The following is a 20,777-nucleotide window of genomic DNA, read 5'->3' as shown; positions in this document are numbered from 1 at the left end:
CCACAAAAGATGGTGAAAATAATTCATCATTTCATCCATACAGTGAAATACAACAACACAACTATACAATAACAATTTCTACATGTGACAAAGTCACATGTATACCAGTGTGTCATTCAGTTTCATCATCTCACAATAACTGTATGTACGTTCCTGGTACTTTACCAAACTTGCCATCAACTTCAATCATTAAATAATCGGTGTCACCAGGTATGGGTGTGGCCATCACATCCTATGAAATACATTACAAATGTGAAATGTCATGCCTTCCCTCCCAAATAAGCCATACACAGCCACATGCAATCAGCCCTCACTGCTACATACATGAATGAAGACAACAGTTGTGTACAAAATTTGTTCATTTTTTAAGATACATATTTGAAACACCACCCTTCCCAGTAGGCAACTAGCCTACAACACAAACAGCCACTTAGGAACAGACGCCTCCCTCACAGGTAATAGTTATGTAGGGACTACCACAATTGTTTTCTATAACAATGTAAAGGTGTAGCATCCCTAATTCAGTGTTAGTCAGGTGTGTACGTCAGACAAGCTACAAACACTAAGACAGACAGACAGACAGACACGTACGCACATGCACACTACACATTACCTGGTCTCCAGTGACTGACAATTCACCATCATTCTCAGCTTCATAGTCGTACAACACTTTTCCTTTACGAGTCTCATCTCGGTCCAGTTGGATACCATTCACCTCAAATGTGTTTGATGTCAAAAATGATGTGGCAGGTATCCTAACATGACAACAATATCATTATATTGTGTCTTCTAACAGGCCCACAACACATATGACACAAAAGCACAGTACACCAGTTGAAGCCATGCAAAAGTGATGCATCATCGTGACTTTAGCTACACACATATCATAGATAATAGACACCCCATATTGGATTGGTAACTTCTAAGCTCCACCTAATCTATTCGCACTTACGCCCCTTATACTGTACACAGTACCCGGAGTGGATTTTATAAGAACATGATTTCCTTACTGGCAAGTAGTAGGTGCAGCGCTATGGAATATAAGGTTTGGCCTATTCATAGTGGGTGTACTGATGTGTATTAGCTAGAAGTTTGACAAGCACGAAAGGTTGATACGAGAGGCAGGATTTGTGAACTTGGTTAAACTGGAGCGAATATACCATGAAATCCATACCAGTACACGTAGCACTAGTAACTAATAAGTATCAGACTTAAACTAGACTTGTTCAACTCGCCATTTTCCCAAACATGTGCAAATACTTTTTATATGGAAAGCGCCTATACCAGTAGTAGGCTAATCGCCATCCAAGAAACAATCTACTAAACTTACCAGTTAAAACAACCGAGCTGTATCCAAACAGTAAAACAGAATCTTCGAGTGAGAAAGTGTTTCAAAACTTCATGCATGAAACGCGGATAGTCACGTACTTTTGTATGGACACTATACGTGTGCTTCCAATCCAGGTAGGGGTATCTATTATCTACGCACATATCAATGGTTCTCCTGATAAATCTTGAAACTTCTGAATAACTTTTAAACAAACTAGACTAAAATGTGACCCACTACAAAACAATGCCACCAGCCAACTTGAAAATGTCTCCTCTTATGCTGACCCACCTCACACATTTACCTTTGAATTACTCTGACATGATAGCTGTGGTAACCATTGTGACTTACATAATGGTAAGATCACTACCCATTACATAGCAAGTGAGTTACTTACTGGACACTAGGTGGGGGTGCACTGGAGCTAATCTCGTTCAACTGACTGACACACTCACTAAAGAACTCTCGCTGGGCAGCAATTAGAGCTTGAATGTATCCGTTGTGTGTGGTCTAGGAGGGGGGAAGGGCTAGTCTGCACAATAGCTCACATGATCTACACTAGCTCACTTGAGTCTCAACAATTTTTTTAAGAACACTTCTTGTCACTTCAACTTGCTCATCAAAACTATGTTGGATCATGCGTAGCTCAGCTTCTGCCTGTAGGGGGGGCATGTGTTTACCATGTGATTGTGATTGTCATGTGGTCACACATACTGCTTGTATTCTCTCTGCTGAAGTTGTTCGCTTGACTTTTGCCTTTGCAGCATCCAAGTCAATCCTCCGAATGTTTAGTGTACGTCTTTCACGCTACATTATTACAACATAAGCACACACACGTGTGCACATTTAACACACTGACCAGTGCATTTTTGATATCAATCTCCAGAAATGCTTTTAATGGAGCAATAAACTCTGTGTGGCCCTTCTCCAGCAGTCGTTTCTCAGCTTCACCTATCTTGTTTTGTGCTGCACCACACCGTACCATGTATGAACCTGTAACCATTTCAATATCCCATCAACAAAAAGTGTGTGTTATAAACAACACAGCTATGGTGAAACTGATAACATAGCACCCCGCACAATAACATGTAAAGAATTTGTCCCTAACCATTCATACCCGATAAATAGCTAGTACTATGTTGTAAACTACAATGACCTTTTCAGTATATAGGCCAATATGACTATAAAAGTCTATTCTAAATGGATTGTAGTAACTGTAGGGGGCTCAATATACTCACCATATTGTGTTTCTGCTCCAAAACTATTTCCACTGTACAAGAATTCAGCTCCCAAATACTCAAAAGGTGATTTACGGATTCGTGGTTGTTTCTGCTGTTCCGATTGTTGGCCCCGATGGAAGGTGGAATACAGTTTGTCCTCCAAACGAACTCCTTTAACAAGCACATAAACATATAACCACACGAGTGGCACTATAATAATTTATAATTTTAACAACCACAAATATTTCTTGGTACGTACATACCACAGGAGGGAGTAAGGTTTAGCAAAGTTAGTAGTTGGTGTGTAGATATAATTCCACCATTCATTAGGAGTCCATTACTGTACTCTTGTTAAAGTAACTAAGGTATGGCTTGTGGGTACTCTAGAACATGACTACTCTACCAGTTTACAAAATACTATAGGTACTGGCACACAATACATTGTGACATATAGACAACATAAAACAGACAGTAGGTTAGGAATATAGTGTCTCTAACAATAAAATACCAATATTTATTGTTACTGGACAGACGGCTACCTGAAAATATTGCCATAAGGCAACCTTACTAATGAAGACAAGAAATTAACCTTCCTGGGACCTAAAATAACAAGGTGAGTTTCTAAGTGAGTTTTCACTGTATCTGTTGTTGGGCTGATGTAGTTGTTGGACTACCTAACATAAATGACAGAAATTTGACATATCAAGATATCAAACAGTTGGAAGTTCAACAATTTTTCAAATACACCCTATACTACTAGTATACTACTAGTATACTAATATTGTACAATGCATAGCAGTGAACTGGCAAATAAAGTATTTAACTGAATTAAGACCAACCCCACACCCTGCTATAGTAGTTTTACAATTGGGTGAAATACATGACCTCGACTTGTATCCAGTGTACATGGTGACAGATGATTGGAGCTAATATGGAGCTCATATGTAAATAACAACTAATGATGCACTGATAATGTACCAATCTGAGAGTGATGGTGAAAATGACTAACACCAATACTTTGTACACAGGTATGGACCTTATCAGCATTGTGATGTCATAATTGACAAAATGGCTGTGATAGTATATAGGAGGGACTGTAACAATTATGAACTTTGTGGTTTTCACAACATGGAACCATTGGATAATGACTACGCTATGGCAATGTGCCCATCTGGTGAAACCAGACCTAACTTCTGACATGGATAAAAAATGGTGCATACTTGTATTTAAGTATGTATGTCTCAACTTCACCCCAGCAGGAACATAAATGCTATTACAACAAAACGTCATCTCTCCAATACCCTTCTGTACAAATTCCCCACACTATCACTTGCCATTTTAGTGACGTAAAGGTTTATTCTTCAGCCAGTGTTTCCAATGATAAGATAATAAGCCAACTTACTATTACCAAGAGTATATAATGGGGAGGGAGAGTGTCGAACTACACTATAGGCCGTGAAAAATGAGCCCATAAAGTAACCCTTCTTCTCGTAAACCTGACTGAAGTTTATTGCTCAGAATTAACACCTTAAATGTTTTGATGGGTGGTCCGCATGGAATCGCAATAGCTGGAATTCCACCTATACATGTCACTTTTGCTAGTAGAACTGTCAAGGTGAGGCAGGGGATGGCAGCAATGATGAAATATCGAATCAAATCTTGACCTTGCTCGACCATGATGAAACCTCGATATTTGCTTTCCAGGTTAGCTGCTTGTGTCTTTCTCTTTGTATGGCAAATTCCTCCATATGATGTGCCATACTTTATTTTTTTATAGTTCATCAGTCAGAAAGAGGGAGCTTTCCCTCATTCACAGCAAGAGAAAAGTCAGTGAGATCTTTATGAGGCCGACCAGCAGCAGAACGACTTCCACGAAGACAAATGATAGCTGAACGTAGTAGGGAAAAAGATAATCTGCAGCGAATAAAGGTGATCATAACATTATATTGTTGATTCTTCTTTGTAGCAAGGAGTGAGGCTAATCTTTTGTAGGTGGTTTCTGCAGGCTTGCTCATTCCTCCCAAAGCTGAGAACACAAGAGGTGTGAATGATGCCCTTTCAATTTCACGCCATACTTTTCTCGAGTTTCACCCAGTACTACAGTCACGCATACAAAGTGCACCCTGTACACTTATAATTAGTCACCAATCAACACAAATCACCGAGTCATTTGAACGATGCCATAGGAGACTTGGGCTCATTTTTCACAGTGAATAGCACAGTTCGACACTCTCCCTCGTTTACTCTCTTGCTATTACACAATTGTAAAACGCCAGTTTACTGGTTTTTGTAGCCATCAGTCAAACATTATTCAAGAATGTTTACTTGTGGTTTACTGCCCTTTCCACTTTACTAATAAGGTACATGCTCTTGCTGGCTTTTTTCAAAGGACTCCTCTCACTCAACTTGTTAAGTCCTGACATGTCTGGCTGACTAATTGGATGGAAAGTATAAAATATCCCCACTTGAATTGATCCAGGAGCCAGCAACTTGGTCCAGACCACAATCAGTTCTTGGAAAGCACTAAAGTTTGGCTCATTACCACACAAAACCCACAAATCACCAATGTGACAAACTATCACATTACTAGCTTAACTATCAACTGAAGCCATACCTGGGTTGGGTTGCAGTATTAGTTCCACCCAGTTAAGGATTCGTTCAGTTGATGTCTTGATCTTGTCACATTGCTCGAGTAGCTTCTCCAGTTCTGCGTCATATTCCGTCAATTCAGCCTTACCCAGTCGCTCCGAAGCATACTGGAACGAGCAGATAAGCACAAAGATGCATTTACAAGACAATGTACATCGCCGGAATTTCAAATAAATTTTAAAAAGCGATTTAACGATATCAAGTAAGCTCACCTGTCTGGCTCTGGTGTACGAAACCGACGCAAATTTACGAAAAGTGGCTAACTTCTCTTTCGCGCTTGACGTCCCCCCTACAGACCCGTCAACGTTGCTCTCTCCGCTCGCCATTATCACAACTTTAAATATATTCGTGCAGCACGTGACGCGTGCAACACGTGACGTGATCTCAGTTTTTAATTTTGCGAAAAATATTTGTACGTGTACAGAAATTTCTAAAGGGCATTGATAATATTAAGTAATTAGTTTGATGAGGAGTCCTTGTGGGTACTTTCCCTTCCCGCCCATCTCTGGGTTAATTCATCACAATTAATTCCAACCTGCAAAAGGAGTGAAATACATCTACATGTAACAAGACTTGGCAAACACTGACCATTGGGTCTCCCAAGTCTTCGCTGACTTTGGCTAATATGGCAGGGTCATTATAGTGAGTGACTGCTTGTACCATGGCTGCTGCTCGCTTCTTAGGGTCAGCACTCTTGAAGATACCAGATCCTACAAATACACCATCTACTCCAAGCTGCATTAGCAGGCCAACATCAGCAGGTGTAGCTGGAACAATAATTACTGTACAATGATCTGTGTGCCATTTTATCTCACCTAATCCTCCGGCAGCAAAGTTGACTACTGGTAGACGACCTAACTCTCTTGTCTTCTTCAACAGCTCTACATCAACCCCCAGTTTCTTGGCATAGCCATAGAGTTCTGTGTTGGTCATTGATTGAGCTACTCTTATCTCTTGTTGGATGGCACGAGCGTGTTTGACAGCTTGTACCACATCACCTGTAGGTGTAACAATACCACCATGACTTGATCACTGTTCAGTAAAACCAAGAGTTAATAATAGTGGAGAGTTTCTTTGTTCTGCCAGTGTGTACTTGCTAACACATGATGGAATCCCTCTGTATTGCATTTGACACTCTCCTCTCCACTATTATTAACTCGTGGTAAAACTATAGCAAATAAAAAAAAACTTATTTTGAAGTTTGCTACAGTGGGTGGGCACTGTGGCCTCACCTGTTCCAGCTTCTCCCTTAGTTCTTATCATGGCTGCTCCTTCTGATATCCTCCGTAATGCTTCACCGAGGTTGCGTGCCCCACACACAAAGGGAATCTTAAAGGGATGTTTATCAACATGGTTCTCTCCATCGGCCGGAGTTAGTACTGCATAATACATACAACAATACTGCATGACCACAAATTTTGAAGGAAGAAAATTTTTAGCCTAAAATACTTTGGGAATAGTATTGAATCTGCTATTTTTGAGCCAAATCTATTGCAACCCATAAAACAGCAAAACATTTGTTTATCATAGATTTTTAGTCCTTTAGCAAATGCTAAAAATGATGGAAACAGAGAATTAAGCTAGCTTAAAAGTTCCTCACATAACAGCTATACAGCAATAGTGGAACACTGAAGGCCACCAATGACCACAGTGAGACCAAAACATGGTCAATAATGGGGTCATGTACATCTTAGATATGTTTAGACATCTGTAGCAATACAGAAATACACAGAAATACATCTGTGAAGGTGGATATTAACATGTGTAGTGATACTCTGTACTGTAGCCCGTTCATTAGAGGGATAAAAGGACTGAATGAAATTAGATGGACAACACCAGTGGTGCAACCACCACTGAGGCGGTTGCTTTGATAGGAAAAACTGAGCTTGGATAATACTACTGCAAACGATTGTGGTACTCTAAAAGAGCAGTCAACTACTAATACAGCAGCAGCCAGGTATGACTCATTGGCCACGCCCTTGGAAATTTCATGAAATGTAGTAATCCAGTTGAACAATACATTTATGGGTGGCTGAAAGTTTGTATGTGTGTGTGTGTGTGTGTGTGTGGGGGGGGGGGATTTTTTATATTAATGTGGGTCTGGGGGCTTGAACAATAGAGATTGGACATGGAAGCAATTTTGACAAGTATAAGAAAAAATAAAAATTTTTCTCTTGTATCTGTTTGTTACCTCTTTAACATAATTACAACTGGTGAGCCCATCAAAAGAAAGAATGGCACCGGACTTTCAGCGAAACGAAACAGAACACACATAGTATACAACTAAACATGACACTTAGTATTGATACAAATCATTTGCAAAACTTGTCACATCCACTAGATTGTGGTATAACTTGCTACAAAAACTACATGAATGTCAGACTGTGGGAAACATAAGGAATCATCTACACAACATTTCACATACCATAAAATTTTGATATTGGTACAGCCTGTAGTCTCTAACTCTGAAATGTGTGAAACTACGAAATGAATACTGATCATGAAATAATATATTAAATTGTGTTATTACTGCTTCAGAAGTAGAGATAGGTGAGACTACATTGTGTAGTGAATAATAAAATTTGAGCAACGTATTCGAATTACACAAATAAAAATAATAGAATATAGTGTGCTCATGTTGAGCTGGTACCTTAGTAAAAATAACAAATCAGGAATGGAATATAAGTTTGAAATTTCATTCACTTTGCAGTACTGATTGCCAACGGCAGATCGAGCATGAGACATTTGCTGCCCTTCTGTTCCACTTTCAACATGAGATGTAGCTCGTATATACGCATGGTACTATGCAAATCATGTAGAGAGAAGCCATATTTGTACTGTTTCATAACAGTGTAAATAGACACTACACACATATAATTTGTACAACACGTAACCCTAGAGTCATAAAGCCAGGCAAACCCCTGAGGATGTACAACGTGAGCCATAGGGTTTATACAATTTCAGAAGGGTACAGCTAAAAACTATGTACCAATTGAAAGCTTTCTAATGTATCAACCCCGATAATTTTACTTCAATCTGTTGGAAACTTCATCATGTGAGAAATAACTTGATGTACGAAATGGAGGAGAAGCAGCCACCAGGGAAGAGAGTACTGCAGATAACGAAGTAAAGAGTGTCCAGGGAGCTTTAAAATCTATTAAAATGTTTCTTTTTGCAATTTAATAATTCTAAGTAAATATGCAAATTCTTTCCAATGGCACTAATTTGTGTTGTACCTCCTCTGAGAAAACCCCCACAAGAGCTTCTGTCATGTAGCCATTCTTTCACTATGCCTACTTAAGGGATTATTGTACCAAGCTAAAAAGTGGTTATTTTTCCAATGATCAAAATTTTCCATTTTTTTATGTTTGATTATATGACTACAATAAGACTTCCAATGCATCAGGAATGCTACCTTGAGAGATGTTCAAGGTTACGGTGGCAAAGTCCTAAGTAAACGTAAGTATGGATTTCTATTTAAGGTGTCCCAAATGGTAGAGGAACTAGATGAGGAAGGTATCCAAATATTTCAGTGCAATCATTATGATGTGGTGAAACTGTTAGCATGACTAAAACTTTCTATGTAATACACCTTCTGTACACCTTCTGTACACCAAAACCCACACACTAGTTTTTAAACACAAACTCTGTACTTTTCTTCACACCTTCAGTTGCACGAAACAACTAACCTTCACTTACAAACCAATAAATAGCTCTATTGTTAAGTACAGTAATAATATAAACCTTGTAATAGCAGACTTGGTGCTAAAAACAACCGGATTTATAAAGACAGATGTAAGAGGGCACAGGGGTTTCCTTTTCATGGCCCTCTCCTAATTAACCAGAAACAATCAAGATACTCTAATAAAGCAGTCATTTAATTTCTCTCATACATGTATAGTACAGCTATTATATACAATGCCATGTGTGTGAATACTATTTTACTAAGATCTTCACTGATGTGGTAACAAAACAGTTTAGACAGTGCACATCAAACAATAATGAACTCCACACATGGTACAAACACACAGACAGACAAATGTGGGCTTATCGGCTTTGTCATGTGCTAGTTGTATTTTGAGTCCACATAATAAAGGCTGTGTGTTTGTGTGCGTGTGTGCGTGCGTGTGTGGTGTGTGTGTGCGTGTGTGGGTGTGCATGTGTATTTAAACTGTAACAGAAGGATACTGAAATTTTCTTTTTTAACAGCAGGCAGGCACAAAAATGTCAAGTTAAGAAGAAAAGGTTTATAGCAGATAATTTTTGAAGGTTTTTATTTTTGGATATATTTCGAAGAGCCCTTCTCTTTGAAAATGAATTCTCAAGTCCTGTTGTTGTTCGAAAATAAATTCCCACATAACTTGTTTTCACAACATAGTGGTACATAGACATATTCATTCACGCATTCTTCAAGTTGTATCAGTATTAATACTTTTAATGGCTAAATAGTATCACTACACAGCTGGTCTAGAATGGCTATTATTGGGTGCCGTCTGCTACCACTGTAATGATTGTATGATCCAAGCCGGTGGCTAAATTAAAATTTACTCCACTTCCCCAGTCTTCTCTCCAGTGCACAGGGAATGGGTTACTTCATCAGTAAGTCAGTTTTGGCAAGCACGCATGTATCTTCATATTTTGCACCACAAATTTCCACTATATTGTACTTTGCATGGGAGGATCAAAGCAATGCGACGTACTGCATTGTCCATACAGTACTAATTAGCAGCATAACTGTACTGCAGAACAGTTATGCGCTTAATTGGGCAAATACAACACACTTGGGAAAATATGGTACAGTTATGCGGAGAATGTTATGAAAACAACCCACTGGGACAGCACATGTGTGACATAAATCATTAAAACCAGCCAAACTAATCCTACCAGTTTGTTTTATGGCTAGAAATAGATTGTATAAACGCTTACTGATCGTCTGATCACCAAGCTATTTAAACATGACTCCACTAAGACAGCATGATTGATTGTGTGCGTGACATTGTAAATTGCTAAAACTAGCCGAACTAATCCTATTAGTCCGTTCTACAACTAGAAATAGATTATATAAACACTTACTGATGTCCTGATCACCGAAAATCGCAGTGATGTAAATAATAGAGAAAATTGCTCCGAGCCAGACAACCAGGAAGTACAATATAACACTTAAAGCATCATCTACACCTGTATGCTTGTGTGTATGAAAAATACAGCACTCGGGGGGGGGGGGGGGGGGGGGTCTCGAGGCAAATACAGCACCCGGCTTCGCCTTGTGCTGTTTTAGCCTCTTGACATGCCCCCTCGTGCTGTATTTTCTTGCGTGGCAGTGCTTTAACTATAACATATGGTGGTTGACACTATTGCACAATACAGCACTTAACTACAAGTGTTCACTGTGGTTTGCAATGGAATGCACTTAAGTTTAGACCAACAAAAGAAGCTTGTAAGAAAAATATCAAATGGTGACCGCTTCATTTTGAGTGTGAATACTGGTGAGCAAGCGTCATGAATATCCATAAAGTGTGTTACAAAAGAAGTGCTGAGACCAAGAGACACGATTTAAGCGCTGCTAAAATACATTATACAAATGGTTCGATTATAAAGTGCTGAAGAACACTAAGCTTACGACAGGAGTTACCACGCAATGTTTATTGTTGCGGCATGCAAAGGGCTGAGGTAATTGCACACAATATACATGGCATTGTTAATATCGCCATAAACCAAAGGGTTTATAAAAAAACAAACATACCATCTTAAAACTTACACTAAACCAAATTCGATTACCACATTCAACCCCACCATTCGCTAGAGTTGTATTGGGTCTATTGAGGCTCACGTAAAATACCAAGTGGAACAATTAAAGCAATAATTTTGCATAGCGCTTAAAACGTGTCCGCCCTGGAACTTTGGATTAACCAGCTAATTCCACAGCTGCTTGTCTTTGCAGTTTTACACAATTATACGCAACAAAAATATAGCTGTCTTTTAAAAGTACCAACTGAACTGTGAACAGGTTTAACACAATAGCAGAGACCACAGAGCAATCATTAGTTCACCACAGAACATTTATGGTCAATGTACTGGGCTGTAACAATGTACTACCTCCTAGCAACTAAGTAACAGTTATTACTAGAACAGTAACAGGCCACTAAGTATGTAAACCTCAACACTTTAGTAATGCTTTGATCTATTTCATTACCAGTAGACCACCAACCATATGTCTAATTTCAGGGACTTAAAATTTGATGATGTTTGACCAGCTTTCTCTTTGATGAAACTAATTTAGTAATTCCTTCCATCTACAGTATTTTGTGCAGGACAATAGTGGAATTAAGTCTCCTTGCATTGTTAAAAAAAACAACAACTGATCCATAGAACATCAGTAATGTCTTATGGACACACCTTCTGACTCATCGATGAAATCCACACCGAGGCTTTCCAGAATTTGAGCTTCAACAAAGTGACCAATACGAACCTTTGCCATTACAGGAATTGTGACGGCAGCCATAATTTCTTTAATTTTCTACAAGGAGGATGACAAGTACACTAACGTAAGACACAGCTAGGTTAATGGTTGAATTCACCTTGGGGTCAGACATTCTAGCCACTCCGCCATCTCTTCTAATATCAGCAGGTACTCGCTCTAATGCCATCACCGCACAGGCCTACAAGTTCTCTAATAGAACACACCGTTATGATGCAATAACCTACCCCAGCTTCTTCAGCAATCTTCGCCTGTGCCGCGTCAGTCACATCCATTATAATACCACCCTTGAGCATCTGAGCTAGGCCAGCTTTAAGAGTGAAAGTGCCTGCCCCCAGAATGCTATGCAAACAATGTTTGTAAAAATTTCACCTCCTTACCAGTGACCTTTGCATCGCTGTCACCTTCACCGCTTTCTAGAAATAAACCAAGTTTTCTCCTTACTTACAACAAATAATTTGAAGTCTTACTGTTCACGCCTTGATCTTCCATCTCCCTTCAAAATGTACACACGTGACAATTAGCTAACACGACGTGACGATCGACCGTCAATCGATCAATCTTAATAATTATCTTAATGTAATATAATGAGACAATAGAAAGGGTGGTGTAGCGATATGGCCACTGATAAGGTGCTGGTAGGGGTACTAGCTATTCAAGGAGCCTTTATTGAACATGTTAAGATGTTGGGAAGAGCAGCCAAACAGCTTGATTGTGAATCACGCGTACAAGTCGTGGAGGTACGAGAACCCAGCCAGCTAGCTGAGTTGGCCGGACTAGTTATTCCTGGCGGGGAGAGCACTACAATGAGCTTGTTCTTCGGGAAGAACCTATTTGGTGAACTGCTGAAGTCCTGGACTGAGAAAAGAGCAGTGTTGGGCACATGCGCAGGCTTAATTCTTTTATCCAATCAACTTGAAGGACAGAAAGAAGGCGGTCAAGCACTAGTAAGCTATCTAACCAATCACATTAATCCATTAGTTTACACTGTACACAGATAGGTGGACTGGATGTCACAACATCTCGTAACTCATTTGGACGACAAGTGGACAGCTTTGAGGCTACACTGAAACTGGCTGACCCAGCTCTCCATAGCAACCAGTCCTTGACAACCATAGGATCACATGCACCCCTCACTACCTCACAATGTGCAGCAAAGCCAGACGAGTATCATGGGATTTTCCTAAGGTCTCCTAGAATTCTCTCTGTTGATAAACCAGAGGTGAAGGTGCTGGCAACACTGGAGAGTGAAGGAAAGGCCACACCAGTTGCTGTACGACAGAATAACCTAATGGCTACTTGTTTCCATCCAGAGCTCACCACAGATACTAGATGGCATTGCTACTTTCTTAAAATGTGTATGAAAATGTCATGATGTAGTTTTTATTTTATTAAAATAAACACAATTAATTTAACAATCAATCAACAATTGTGGGGTGATAATTATGAGATAATTGTTTTTTCCTTGTAGCTGATTTACTAGTTACACGTTGTTCAATGGCAGACTTGCTGCGTTGCTTGCGACTGCTGAAGGATGATGAAGCACCGTCACGGAATGATGTCTTCTTCCGGTATGGATGAGCAGATTGTGACATCTTTTTGCTACCAGACTCAACATGGGTCGGAGCCAACTCACACTTCAAATCAAAATCCTTCAGCAGTCTGTTAGCGTTACTAGAAGACAACAGCTCAGTAAAATACTCTTTTGGGGTAACCTTCTTTACTTCAGTCTTCCTCTTTCTGTATACTAAGTCACCATCAGCTTGTTGTTCTTCTTGTTGAGTGGTTGAAGAATAGGTGGACATTCTGTGCTCAAGATTCTTTAGTTTACGGTGGAGTACCTTTTGGCTGCGAGAAATGCTCCCTACAATGTATGCAGTTTCCTTTCTCAGCTCTTCCAATCTCTGCTGCAACAATCTATCCTCTTTCCATAGGTCACACTGTACGTGAGATGGCAGACTGGATATTTGTTGCTTCTGAGCATGGCTCAACATACTTCACACTTTCCCAACCAACTAACAGATACTAAAGTTAACAGGCCCCTTTATATCCAAATAACCCATGTGTCACACTTTCCAGGTGATAATGAAGTGTTGAATACAAAACATATATGGTAAACATGCGTTGTCATGGATACTTTACATAACATTTGTCCTGTATGGCTTCATCACTAGCTCTGTTCAGATTGTGCATCTAACTTGAACTGATGTTGTTCTTTGATCTTTTGGACTAGTATAAAACAAGTGCACACAAGACATCATTACATTCCCTCTTACCTGTTTCCCCATTGAGGTAGCTGTTGATATACCCGACTACTTCTTGTTGTCCCTTCTCTTTAGCATAGTCTAGAGCCGTAAACCCTTGCTGTATGTGTAAAGCTTACAACTGTTTAATTATATTTATGTTCACTTACGTTATCTGTTATTAACGGGTTAACGCACAACATTTGAAATGTTTCCACGGCAGCACCATATCCTTGTTGTGCTGCGAGGTGATAGGGTAGGCGGCCATACTTATCTTGCATATGTATGTCTGCCCCATGGTCGTTGAGAAATATGATGATGTCCAACTGACCAGTAGAAGCAGCAAAGTGTAATGGAGTCCACCCATACTGTACGGGGGGTAGTGGACCATTGTCTCACACATGTTTGACATTTACACTAATATATTATGTGATTAGTGGAGCAGTTACTTAAGATGACCATACCACATTTACACGTTAATGACATGTGCACAGCCAAAACAATATTAAAAAATGGATAGTGGCAAACACTATACCATTCAGCCACATCAATTTACTGTAAGACTTTAGAAATTTGAGTGACAAACTTCCCTACCAAATAAAACCACGATCACTTTATCCTTGAAAAATAGCAGCTAAATCCTTCAAGCGTTCTAAAAAAATGATGGCTTATAATTTCCACACACATAAATACAAGAGGTACATATAAGCTGCACCAATGGTAAGACCATGTATGGAATATTGTACCACACTAAACATTGTATATAAGCTCAAAAATGATGACTTTAAACACGAAAGATTGTATCTTATGGCTGCTCTCACCTCAGCATCTTGTAGGTTCACATTGGCTCCATTGTTAACACATAACTTGACCAGTTGAGGATGCTTCACTGCCGCAAGACACAATGCGGTCCGCCCACTCTACAACACAACAATAACATGACTTGTTGAGGTACTACTATAGAGCTGGTACTACTACCACATCTCACATTCAGATTGTGAATAGGAACAACCAATATTCAAAACTGTAACTGATTTGAGGTACAACGTAATAGAGTATACTGTAAAATTTACTAAAATATCCATGTATTTTCAAACAAAGTATCTGAATTCGGTACTAATATTTGCAACAATCAATGACTCTTTACATAGTACTTGAATACCAAACTTGCCTGTTTTTGTTGCAACAAAATTATTGGTATCAGCACAGCCTCTATTACAAATACCTATAATATACCTCGTTCTCTGCATCCACCACAGCATTACCCATCTTCAGTAGTGTTTCAGCTGCTGTATAGTGACCATGCCATACTGCCATCATGAACGGTGTCCAGCCTCCCTAAGGAATTGTAAATATTGATTGAACACAACAACCTAACTGTTTTGGAATTAATGATGCAGAAAAATACTTCTAATACTCAAATAATTATGTTACATGTGAAACAGACGCAACACATGTCACTTACATGTGCATAATAAATAACAATTTGCCAGCTAAATGACTGCTGTATTAGAGAAAATCCACTAGACTGAACTAGATAGAGGTACCACTGACAGTGCATAACGTAAGCATCTTTACAAGGTAAAATCAGTGAACTTCCCCTCATAATAAAAATAACCTGACACCTATGATGGAGAGGCTTCGTGAACAACCTACCTTATAAAGGCTCAAGAAATATTATAGCTGGGTATATGTTGATACCTCACAAGAACAATTTGCACAAGTAGTACATCAATTTGCAAACTTTGTGAAAAATTCTCTGTTTAAAATAACATATTTTACAGCCAGTACGTGCAGTGACACAGCTCCTCATAAACACTTATCAATTGCCTATACATAGATGGCTAACTATAGTATTACACAGACAGGGAACCAAATTATTAAACTCCCACCAAGTGTCTACTCCCCTCCCCTCCTTGGTGCACTAGGACATTAATACAACACTGGTCTTACATCATTTTCAGTGTTGACATCACAGCCAGCCTTAATCAGGTGATATAACACTTCGACTCGTCCATTTTGTGCAGCAACATGTAGCGCTGTGAAGCCACCCTGTATAATGGTGTAACCATGACAACACACCATGGTAACATGACACACCCACCCTAATAGTGTGAGCAGTATTACAGCCAGCTCCCACCAATGCCTGAACAATGTAGTGATATCCAAATTCCGCAGCTACTACTAGAGCAGTGTGACCTGTGGACTAACATGACATATGGTATAGTCATTCATACAGTATAAGGGACTGCCTTAGCTACTGGGAAGCACAAACAGATGCTGACAGGAGAAGCAGTTGTTGATTTTGCAAAATTATTTTCACTACCTACCCTTATTCATGTTGTACATAGCAACAGTATCATCGAGTCAATGCTTGCCAAATAAATCTATTTTATATACAAGAGTCAGGTAAGTGATTATAGCCTAGTGTAGTCAGACCCTTTTGCATTGTTTCACATGACCAGGTCACTTTTTTCTGATGGCCGGTGGAAAGTCTGCCACAAAACAGGAAAAAAATGTTCACAACACATGCGATTATAGTACGTTCATGTAAAACTGATTTCTCAAAAACACTGGTTCATTTGAGGCACTGCTTTACCTGCTAAAAATATTTCATTAATTTTTTCATTCAAATGTCTGACATCAAATAATATACATAGTAGTACTGTTTAGTGGGGTTCCCCCTAAAATGAACGGTGCCTGCCAAAATAGAGATACCATACGTGATGAAATCACCTTTACGTTTTAGCGGATCTAATATCAAACCCAGTGTTAAAAAACAAGAAGAAAACATTACAGGATATAGAACTTTTAATGATCACACAAGCAAATTTTTGGTCTGCCTGCTTGCCAGACATTGTCTCACAAGGCTAGCGCACAGCCACCATTTCACACCACAATAACAAACTCACGGGTGGTATGTGTCTTTCCTTGATCTGATGAGTGTCTGCCTTTCTGCTTTCCTTTTATCTTCAACTGCACCATGAGTAGAACCTGTTAATCAGGACACTTGAAAATGAGGACACTTGAAAATGAGGACACCCATGCAATCTGAACACTTAGTAATGGTCCCAAAGTATCTCTTAGCATGTAAACTGACCTGAAAAATAAGGACACCTTGATAATCAGGACACTTCAGTTGCACTGTACAGTGGAACCTCCCTTATCCAGACCTCTATTATCTGGGCACCTCCATTGTCTGGACAGCCCAAATTGGCCATGTGGCTTGTAGTTTATTGACCATAATGAAGTTTGGTTTAGATGAAAGCACAAGGATAACTACCGGTTGGTTGCTAGGTGATAATGCATTTTTACAGCCCAGGGGAGTGACCATAATTGCTCTGTAGTGACTTCCCTTCTGCCCACTAAACTGCATAGCACTAACTGATAGCAATAATGGCAATATTTGTTGTTGTTTTTTTTAATTAGTCACTTTAGCATAATAGCATGCTATTCTTAGTTACGGACATTTCTGAGATAGGACAGTAGTATGTACCAGACTGCCCAGATAAGAGAGGTTCCACTGTACATTCTTCTTCATGCCAGGAAACCATACAGCGGTGTTAATGTTCAGAGGAGCATATTTAGATGCCACAAAACTATTTGAAGTGCTATGAGAGGGAGTGGGTGCATGTAGCTACACTTCCTAAACGATTGCATGTGACCACACCCTCAAACAATTAGAACATGCCACCACACCCTTAATGATATCAAAGCTGGACAAATGCACCTTGTAATGATCCTCAGCTGCTGTAGAAAACATTGCATATTTGGCATTGAATCTATTGCATAGCTCAGCAGTGATATCAAGATACTCTAATAAAGCAGTCACAGCCACACGTGTATATCATAGCTATGCTACAACAAAAAAAATTATAAACTAGTACTTAAAATGAAGTAGGGTTCCAGCAATAAAAGGTAGTGAAACAATATTATATGAATGACAGTAGCTATGTGAGAAAATTCCTACTTCAGCATTGAACAGGTAACATGCCAATGTAGGGATTTTCCCATTTCTTTTATTACTGGAGCCCTTAAAGTAAAATACACTAGTTTCATTTATGAGCCATCAAAGTTTACATTTCTTATTGAGAAGCCATAAAAGTACAGGATTCAGTATGTCTGTTTCTAAACTTGTGATCAAGCCTAATCACACATGTCTGCTTTATACTGTCACCGCTATTATCAAGTTGGCTTCTCAAATTTTCTTTTAAAACTGTTTTCTTAGTAATGCACCTGTTAAACTTCTATCCCAACCAGTACAGGCTATGTGGGGAGATTTGAAAATTTTTGCAAGAGCAAAAGCCTCACTACTGGGGCATAGCCAGTTGTCTAATCCCCTACCGATCCCCCACTAATCCCCACCGCAATTTATTAGCGATTCACCTCATATGTACAAGCATGTGTGGGATGTGCCCTGCACACAAGCCTGTACTCAATTTAAAGCTCGGAGTCAAAATCCCCACTACTGGGGGCAAATGTGTTCGTAAATCCCCCTATTTAGCCCATACTGGGGGTTACAAATAATAGGTGCATAATCAGTCCACACTGTAAACATGCTATAGTTTAGAGCAGCCCCTCCACAACATCACTACTCACTCTGGTGGGAATATCCAGTTGAGCCCCTTTACTGATCAACTCATTGACAGTTTTAGTATAGCCACTCTGAGCAGCTACATACAGTGCAGTACATCCATTCTGTTAGTAACAATATTATCACACTATACCACAGGTTGGGTGTTGTGGCTTACATTACTCTGAGCATTAATGTCATTATCATTACTCAGTATCAACCTGCAGCAAATGAGGTGTCCTGCAGATGTGGCGTAGTGTAGAGCATTGAATCCGTCCTATTGGTAAATGTGATTACGTGCTGGTGCTTTTATTAGTATTAGTTGTACCTCATCGCAAGTATAACTGTCAGCACCCTCCTTCAGTAGGCGCTTCACTTCGTATTCCTCTCCTTCTTGACACGATTCACGAAGCTGCGCGTTAATGTCGCCCTCCAGCTCCCTATTATTCCTGGGATCACGTGACATGTAAGTTAACATTCAAAACACTTTCGCTCACCTGGAATAGACGGAGAACACACCCGACGTGGCTGTAGGGGGTAAATCAGCCATTGTACATCAAATGTAAGATATATCGGTACTATCACCGTCGTCGCGCAGTCGCGCCATCAGCTGGCTTGGCGCATACAAAACTACAAACTAAAAGTTTATCACGCGCTTGATCAACAAATCACAAGACGGTGATGAAGTCTCTTGCAGTTTTAGTTCTGATCATCGCAGCCTTGATCGCAGCTATCGCGGAATCTGCACATCCGCGAAGTGTCAAATCGTATAATATCAATCTGGATGCAGCACCTGAGACCAGATGGAATGAAGTTGTGGACGATTTCGCAGAGTTTTTTCCTGAGCTAATCCCCGCGATAAAACAGTACGTCCCTGGGGAGGTCCTACCTCTATTAGACGTTGTCGGTGATTCGGTGGATACCTACCTTCCTGAGCCATATGCCGCTGAAATACTGGGGATAGGGCAGAGAAGTAAAACATCTGTAGGTGAAATAGCTATCCTTAATATTCTCTACGACCTGTTGGCGGGATGTACCAGCATTGTAGCTGAAGACGAGGAGGGACGTATTTATCATGCTAGAAACTTAGACTATCAACTCACCCAGATACTACAAAACATTACGCTAGTTGCAAACTTTCAACGAGGAGGCAGGACCGTGTATACCGGCACGACTTATGCGGGATACACGGGGCTACTGACTGGACAACGACCCTATGTGTTCAGCGTATCACTGGACCAACGTGACGCTGGTAAGCATTGGATGAACGCTGCAACAGCCTTACTGGCAAAGAATGCATCAATTGTTAGTTTCCTCATTAGGAACACACTTGAGAATGTACAGAGTTACAAAGAAGCACTTGACATCTTATCTCACACAACATTTATTGCTCCATCCTACATCATCATAGCAGGAACTAAGTCCGGTGAAGGAGCTGTGATAACTAGAGACAGGATTACTGCACGTGATGTGTGGACACTTGATCCTCCTGAACGATGGTTCTTAGTTGAGACTAATTATGATCATTGGGAGCCTCCACCTAAAGATGATGATCGTAGGGACCCAGCCAACCAACACATGAACAAGATTGGTCGTCAAAATATCTCACTTGATGAGCTCTTCTCTGTGCTGAAGACACCCCCTGTCCTTAACAATAGTACCACCTACACCACTTTGATGTGTGCTGCCGTCCCCAACAATTATGCCACGTGGGCGTGGTGATTGGTTAGAATGTTTATTTTTATGTATACTTGTATATTTTAGATTGCATTTGAGTTTTGATAAATTTTGTAGTATGTTGTTGTGTGGTATAGCTATGGCCTGTCACTTTCAGTGTTGATACATGGTTTACAATGTACCGAAGGTCATCATAATAAGATTCCTTGTTTCTTGTCACCTCACAAGAAATACGGCAGTAAAGATGGGCAAGTTCTTACTTTGAAGGAATGAAATTTTAGCAAGAGTTCACTAAAATTTCATTCATTCTAAGTGACAATACATTGTGCAACAGGAAACAGGCAAGCACTTAATTTACAATAAATTAAGTAACACTTTAAAGGAGCCCATGCAGTACAGCTAATAAGATAGCATGTAGTAGAACAAGAGCTAGTGCATGTATTTAGCTAGTGCGACTTTAACACAAAAATATTTCTAAATAACAACAATTGGTAATAAAACAGCACATGTTGCCATCAGACCTTCAGTGCTGGTCATTGTAAAGCTGTACTAACAATAACAAAACATAATTTTGGTACAGCAAACGAGGAAACCTACCCATCATACCAGA

The 20,777-nt window shown here is 39.7% G+C and overlaps 5 protein-coding genes across 5 annotated transcripts; 2 read left to right on the top strand and 3 right to left on the bottom strand.

Moving 5' to 3' along the window:
- Window positions 1–8: 8 nt before the first annotated feature.
- Window positions 9–5,572, bottom strand: LOC136267749 (endophilin-B1-like). The gene is made up of 9 exons (XM_066062917.1): window positions 5,409–5,572; window positions 5,162–5,303; window positions 2,566–2,718; window positions 2,187–2,320; window positions 2,042–2,134; window positions 1,895–1,984; window positions 1,725–1,837; window positions 614–755; window positions 9–232 (listed from the first exon to the last, which is right to left on the bottom strand). The coding sequence occupies exons 1-9, from the start codon at window positions 5,520–5,522 to the stop codon at window positions 131–133; spliced, it is 1,083 nt and encodes a 360-aa protein (XP_065918989.1). The 5' UTR covers window positions 5,523–5,572; the 3' UTR covers window positions 9–130.
- A 12-nt stretch (window positions 5,573–5,584) lies between these two features.
- LOC136267752 (pyridoxal 5'-phosphate synthase subunit SNZERR-like) lies at window positions 5,585–12,406 on the bottom strand. The gene is made up of 10 exons (XM_066062919.1): window positions 12,275–12,406; window positions 12,145–12,231; window positions 12,055–12,090; window positions 11,902–12,002; window positions 11,775–11,855; window positions 11,593–11,713; window positions 6,429–6,575; window positions 6,012–6,194; window positions 5,785–5,963; window positions 5,585–5,731 (listed from the first exon to the last, which is right to left on the bottom strand). The coding sequence occupies exons 2-10, from the start codon at window positions 12,164–12,166 to the stop codon at window positions 5,654–5,656; spliced, it is 948 nt and encodes a 315-aa protein (XP_065918991.1). The 5' UTR covers window positions 12,167–12,231; window positions 12,275–12,406; the 3' UTR covers window positions 5,585–5,653.
- On the top strand, window positions 12,183–13,111 carry LOC136267753 (pyridoxal 5'-phosphate synthase subunit PdxT-like). Its single transcript, XM_066062920.1, has 3 exons — window positions 12,183–12,231; window positions 12,275–12,621; window positions 12,672–13,111. Exons 2-3 carry the CDS (start codon window positions 12,292–12,294, stop codon window positions 13,047–13,049), a joined length of 708 nt encoding a protein of 235 aa, XP_065918992.1. The 5' UTR covers window positions 12,183–12,231; window positions 12,275–12,291; the 3' UTR covers window positions 13,050–13,111.
- Window positions 13,112–13,740: 629 nt separating this feature from the next.
- LOC136267748 (ankyrin repeat domain-containing protein 29-like) lies at window positions 13,741–19,147 on the bottom strand. The gene is made up of 11 exons (XM_066062916.1): window positions 18,988–19,147; window positions 18,819–18,939; window positions 18,669–18,767; window positions 18,517–18,615; window positions 16,022–16,123; window positions 15,871–15,969; window positions 15,154–15,255; window positions 14,739–14,837; window positions 14,088–14,285; window positions 13,951–14,038; window positions 13,741–13,903 (listed from the first exon to the last, which is right to left on the bottom strand). Exons 1-11 carry the CDS (start codon window positions 19,038–19,040, stop codon window positions 13,845–13,847), a joined length of 1,119 nt encoding a protein of 372 aa, XP_065918988.1. The 5' UTR covers window positions 19,041–19,147; the 3' UTR covers window positions 13,741–13,844.
- LOC136267751 (N-acylethanolamine-hydrolyzing acid amidase-like) lies at window positions 18,956–20,279 on the top strand. Its single transcript, XM_066062918.1, has one exon. The coding sequence runs from the start codon at window positions 19,172–19,174 to the stop codon at window positions 20,210–20,212; it is 1,041 nt and encodes a 346-aa protein (XP_065918990.1). The 5' UTR covers window positions 18,956–19,171; the 3' UTR covers window positions 20,213–20,279.
- Window positions 20,280–20,777: the final 498 nt, after the last annotated feature.

The sequence above is a fragment of the Dysidea avara genome, chromosome 9, assembly GCF_963678975.1.
Source record: "Dysidea avara chromosome 9, odDysAvar1.4, whole genome shotgun sequence".
NCBI lineage: Eukaryota > Metazoa > Porifera > Demospongiae > Dictyoceratida > Dysideidae > Dysidea > Dysidea avara.
The sequence above is the reverse complement of the archived record's forward strand: the minus strand, read 5'-3'. Positions and strand labels throughout refer to the sequence as shown.

Bases quoted from the DNA above. Each gene is read 5' to 3' on its own strand.
- LOC136267749 (XM_066062917.1), bottom strand. From the start codon at position 5,522: ATGGCGAGCGGAGAGAGCAACGTTGACGGGTCTGTAGGGGGGACGTCA. The intron at 5,304-5,408 runs GTGAGCTTACTT...TGCTCGTTCCAG, and splicing joins CGTACACCAGAGCCAGACAG to TATGCTTCGGAGCGACTGGG. The intron at 1,985-2,041 runs GTATGTGTGACC...CCCCCCCTACAG, and splicing joins CAGCAGAGAGAATACAAGCA to GCAGAAGCTGAGCTACGCAT.
- LOC136267752 (XM_066062919.1), bottom strand. From the start codon at position 12,166: ATGGAAGATCAAGGCGTGAACA. The intron at 11,714-11,774 runs GTGAATTCAACC...TCCTCCTTGTAG, and splicing joins CTAGAATGTCTGACCCCAAG to AAAATTAAAGAAATTATGGC. The intron at 5,964-6,011 runs GTGAGATAAAAT...TTATTGTTCCAG, and splicing joins CTTTGCTGCCGGAGGATTAG to CTACACCTGCTGATGTTGGC.
- LOC136267753 (XM_066062920.1), top strand. From the start codon at position 12,292: ATGGCCACTGATAAGGTGCTGGTAGGGGTACTAGCTATTCAAGGAGCC. The intron at 12,622-12,671 runs GTAAGCTATCTA...CACTGTACACAG, and splicing joins AAGAAGGCGGTCAAGCACTA to ATAGGTGGACTGGATGTCAC.
- LOC136267748 (XM_066062916.1), bottom strand. From the start codon at position 19,040: ATGGCTGATTTACCCCCTACAGCCACGTCGGGTGTGTTCTCCGTCTAT. The intron at 18,616-18,668 runs GTAAGCCACAAC...TGTTACTAACAG, and splicing joins ACATTAATGCTCAGAGTAAT to AATGGATGTACTGCACTGTA. The intron at 16,124-18,516 runs GTGAGTAGTGAT...ATGTCATGTTAG, and splicing joins AACTGGATATTCCCACCAGA to TCCACAGGTCACACTGCTCT.
- LOC136267751 (XM_066062918.1), top strand. From the start codon at position 19,172: ATGAAGTCTCTTGCAGTTTTAGTTCTGATCATCGCAGCCTTGATCGCA.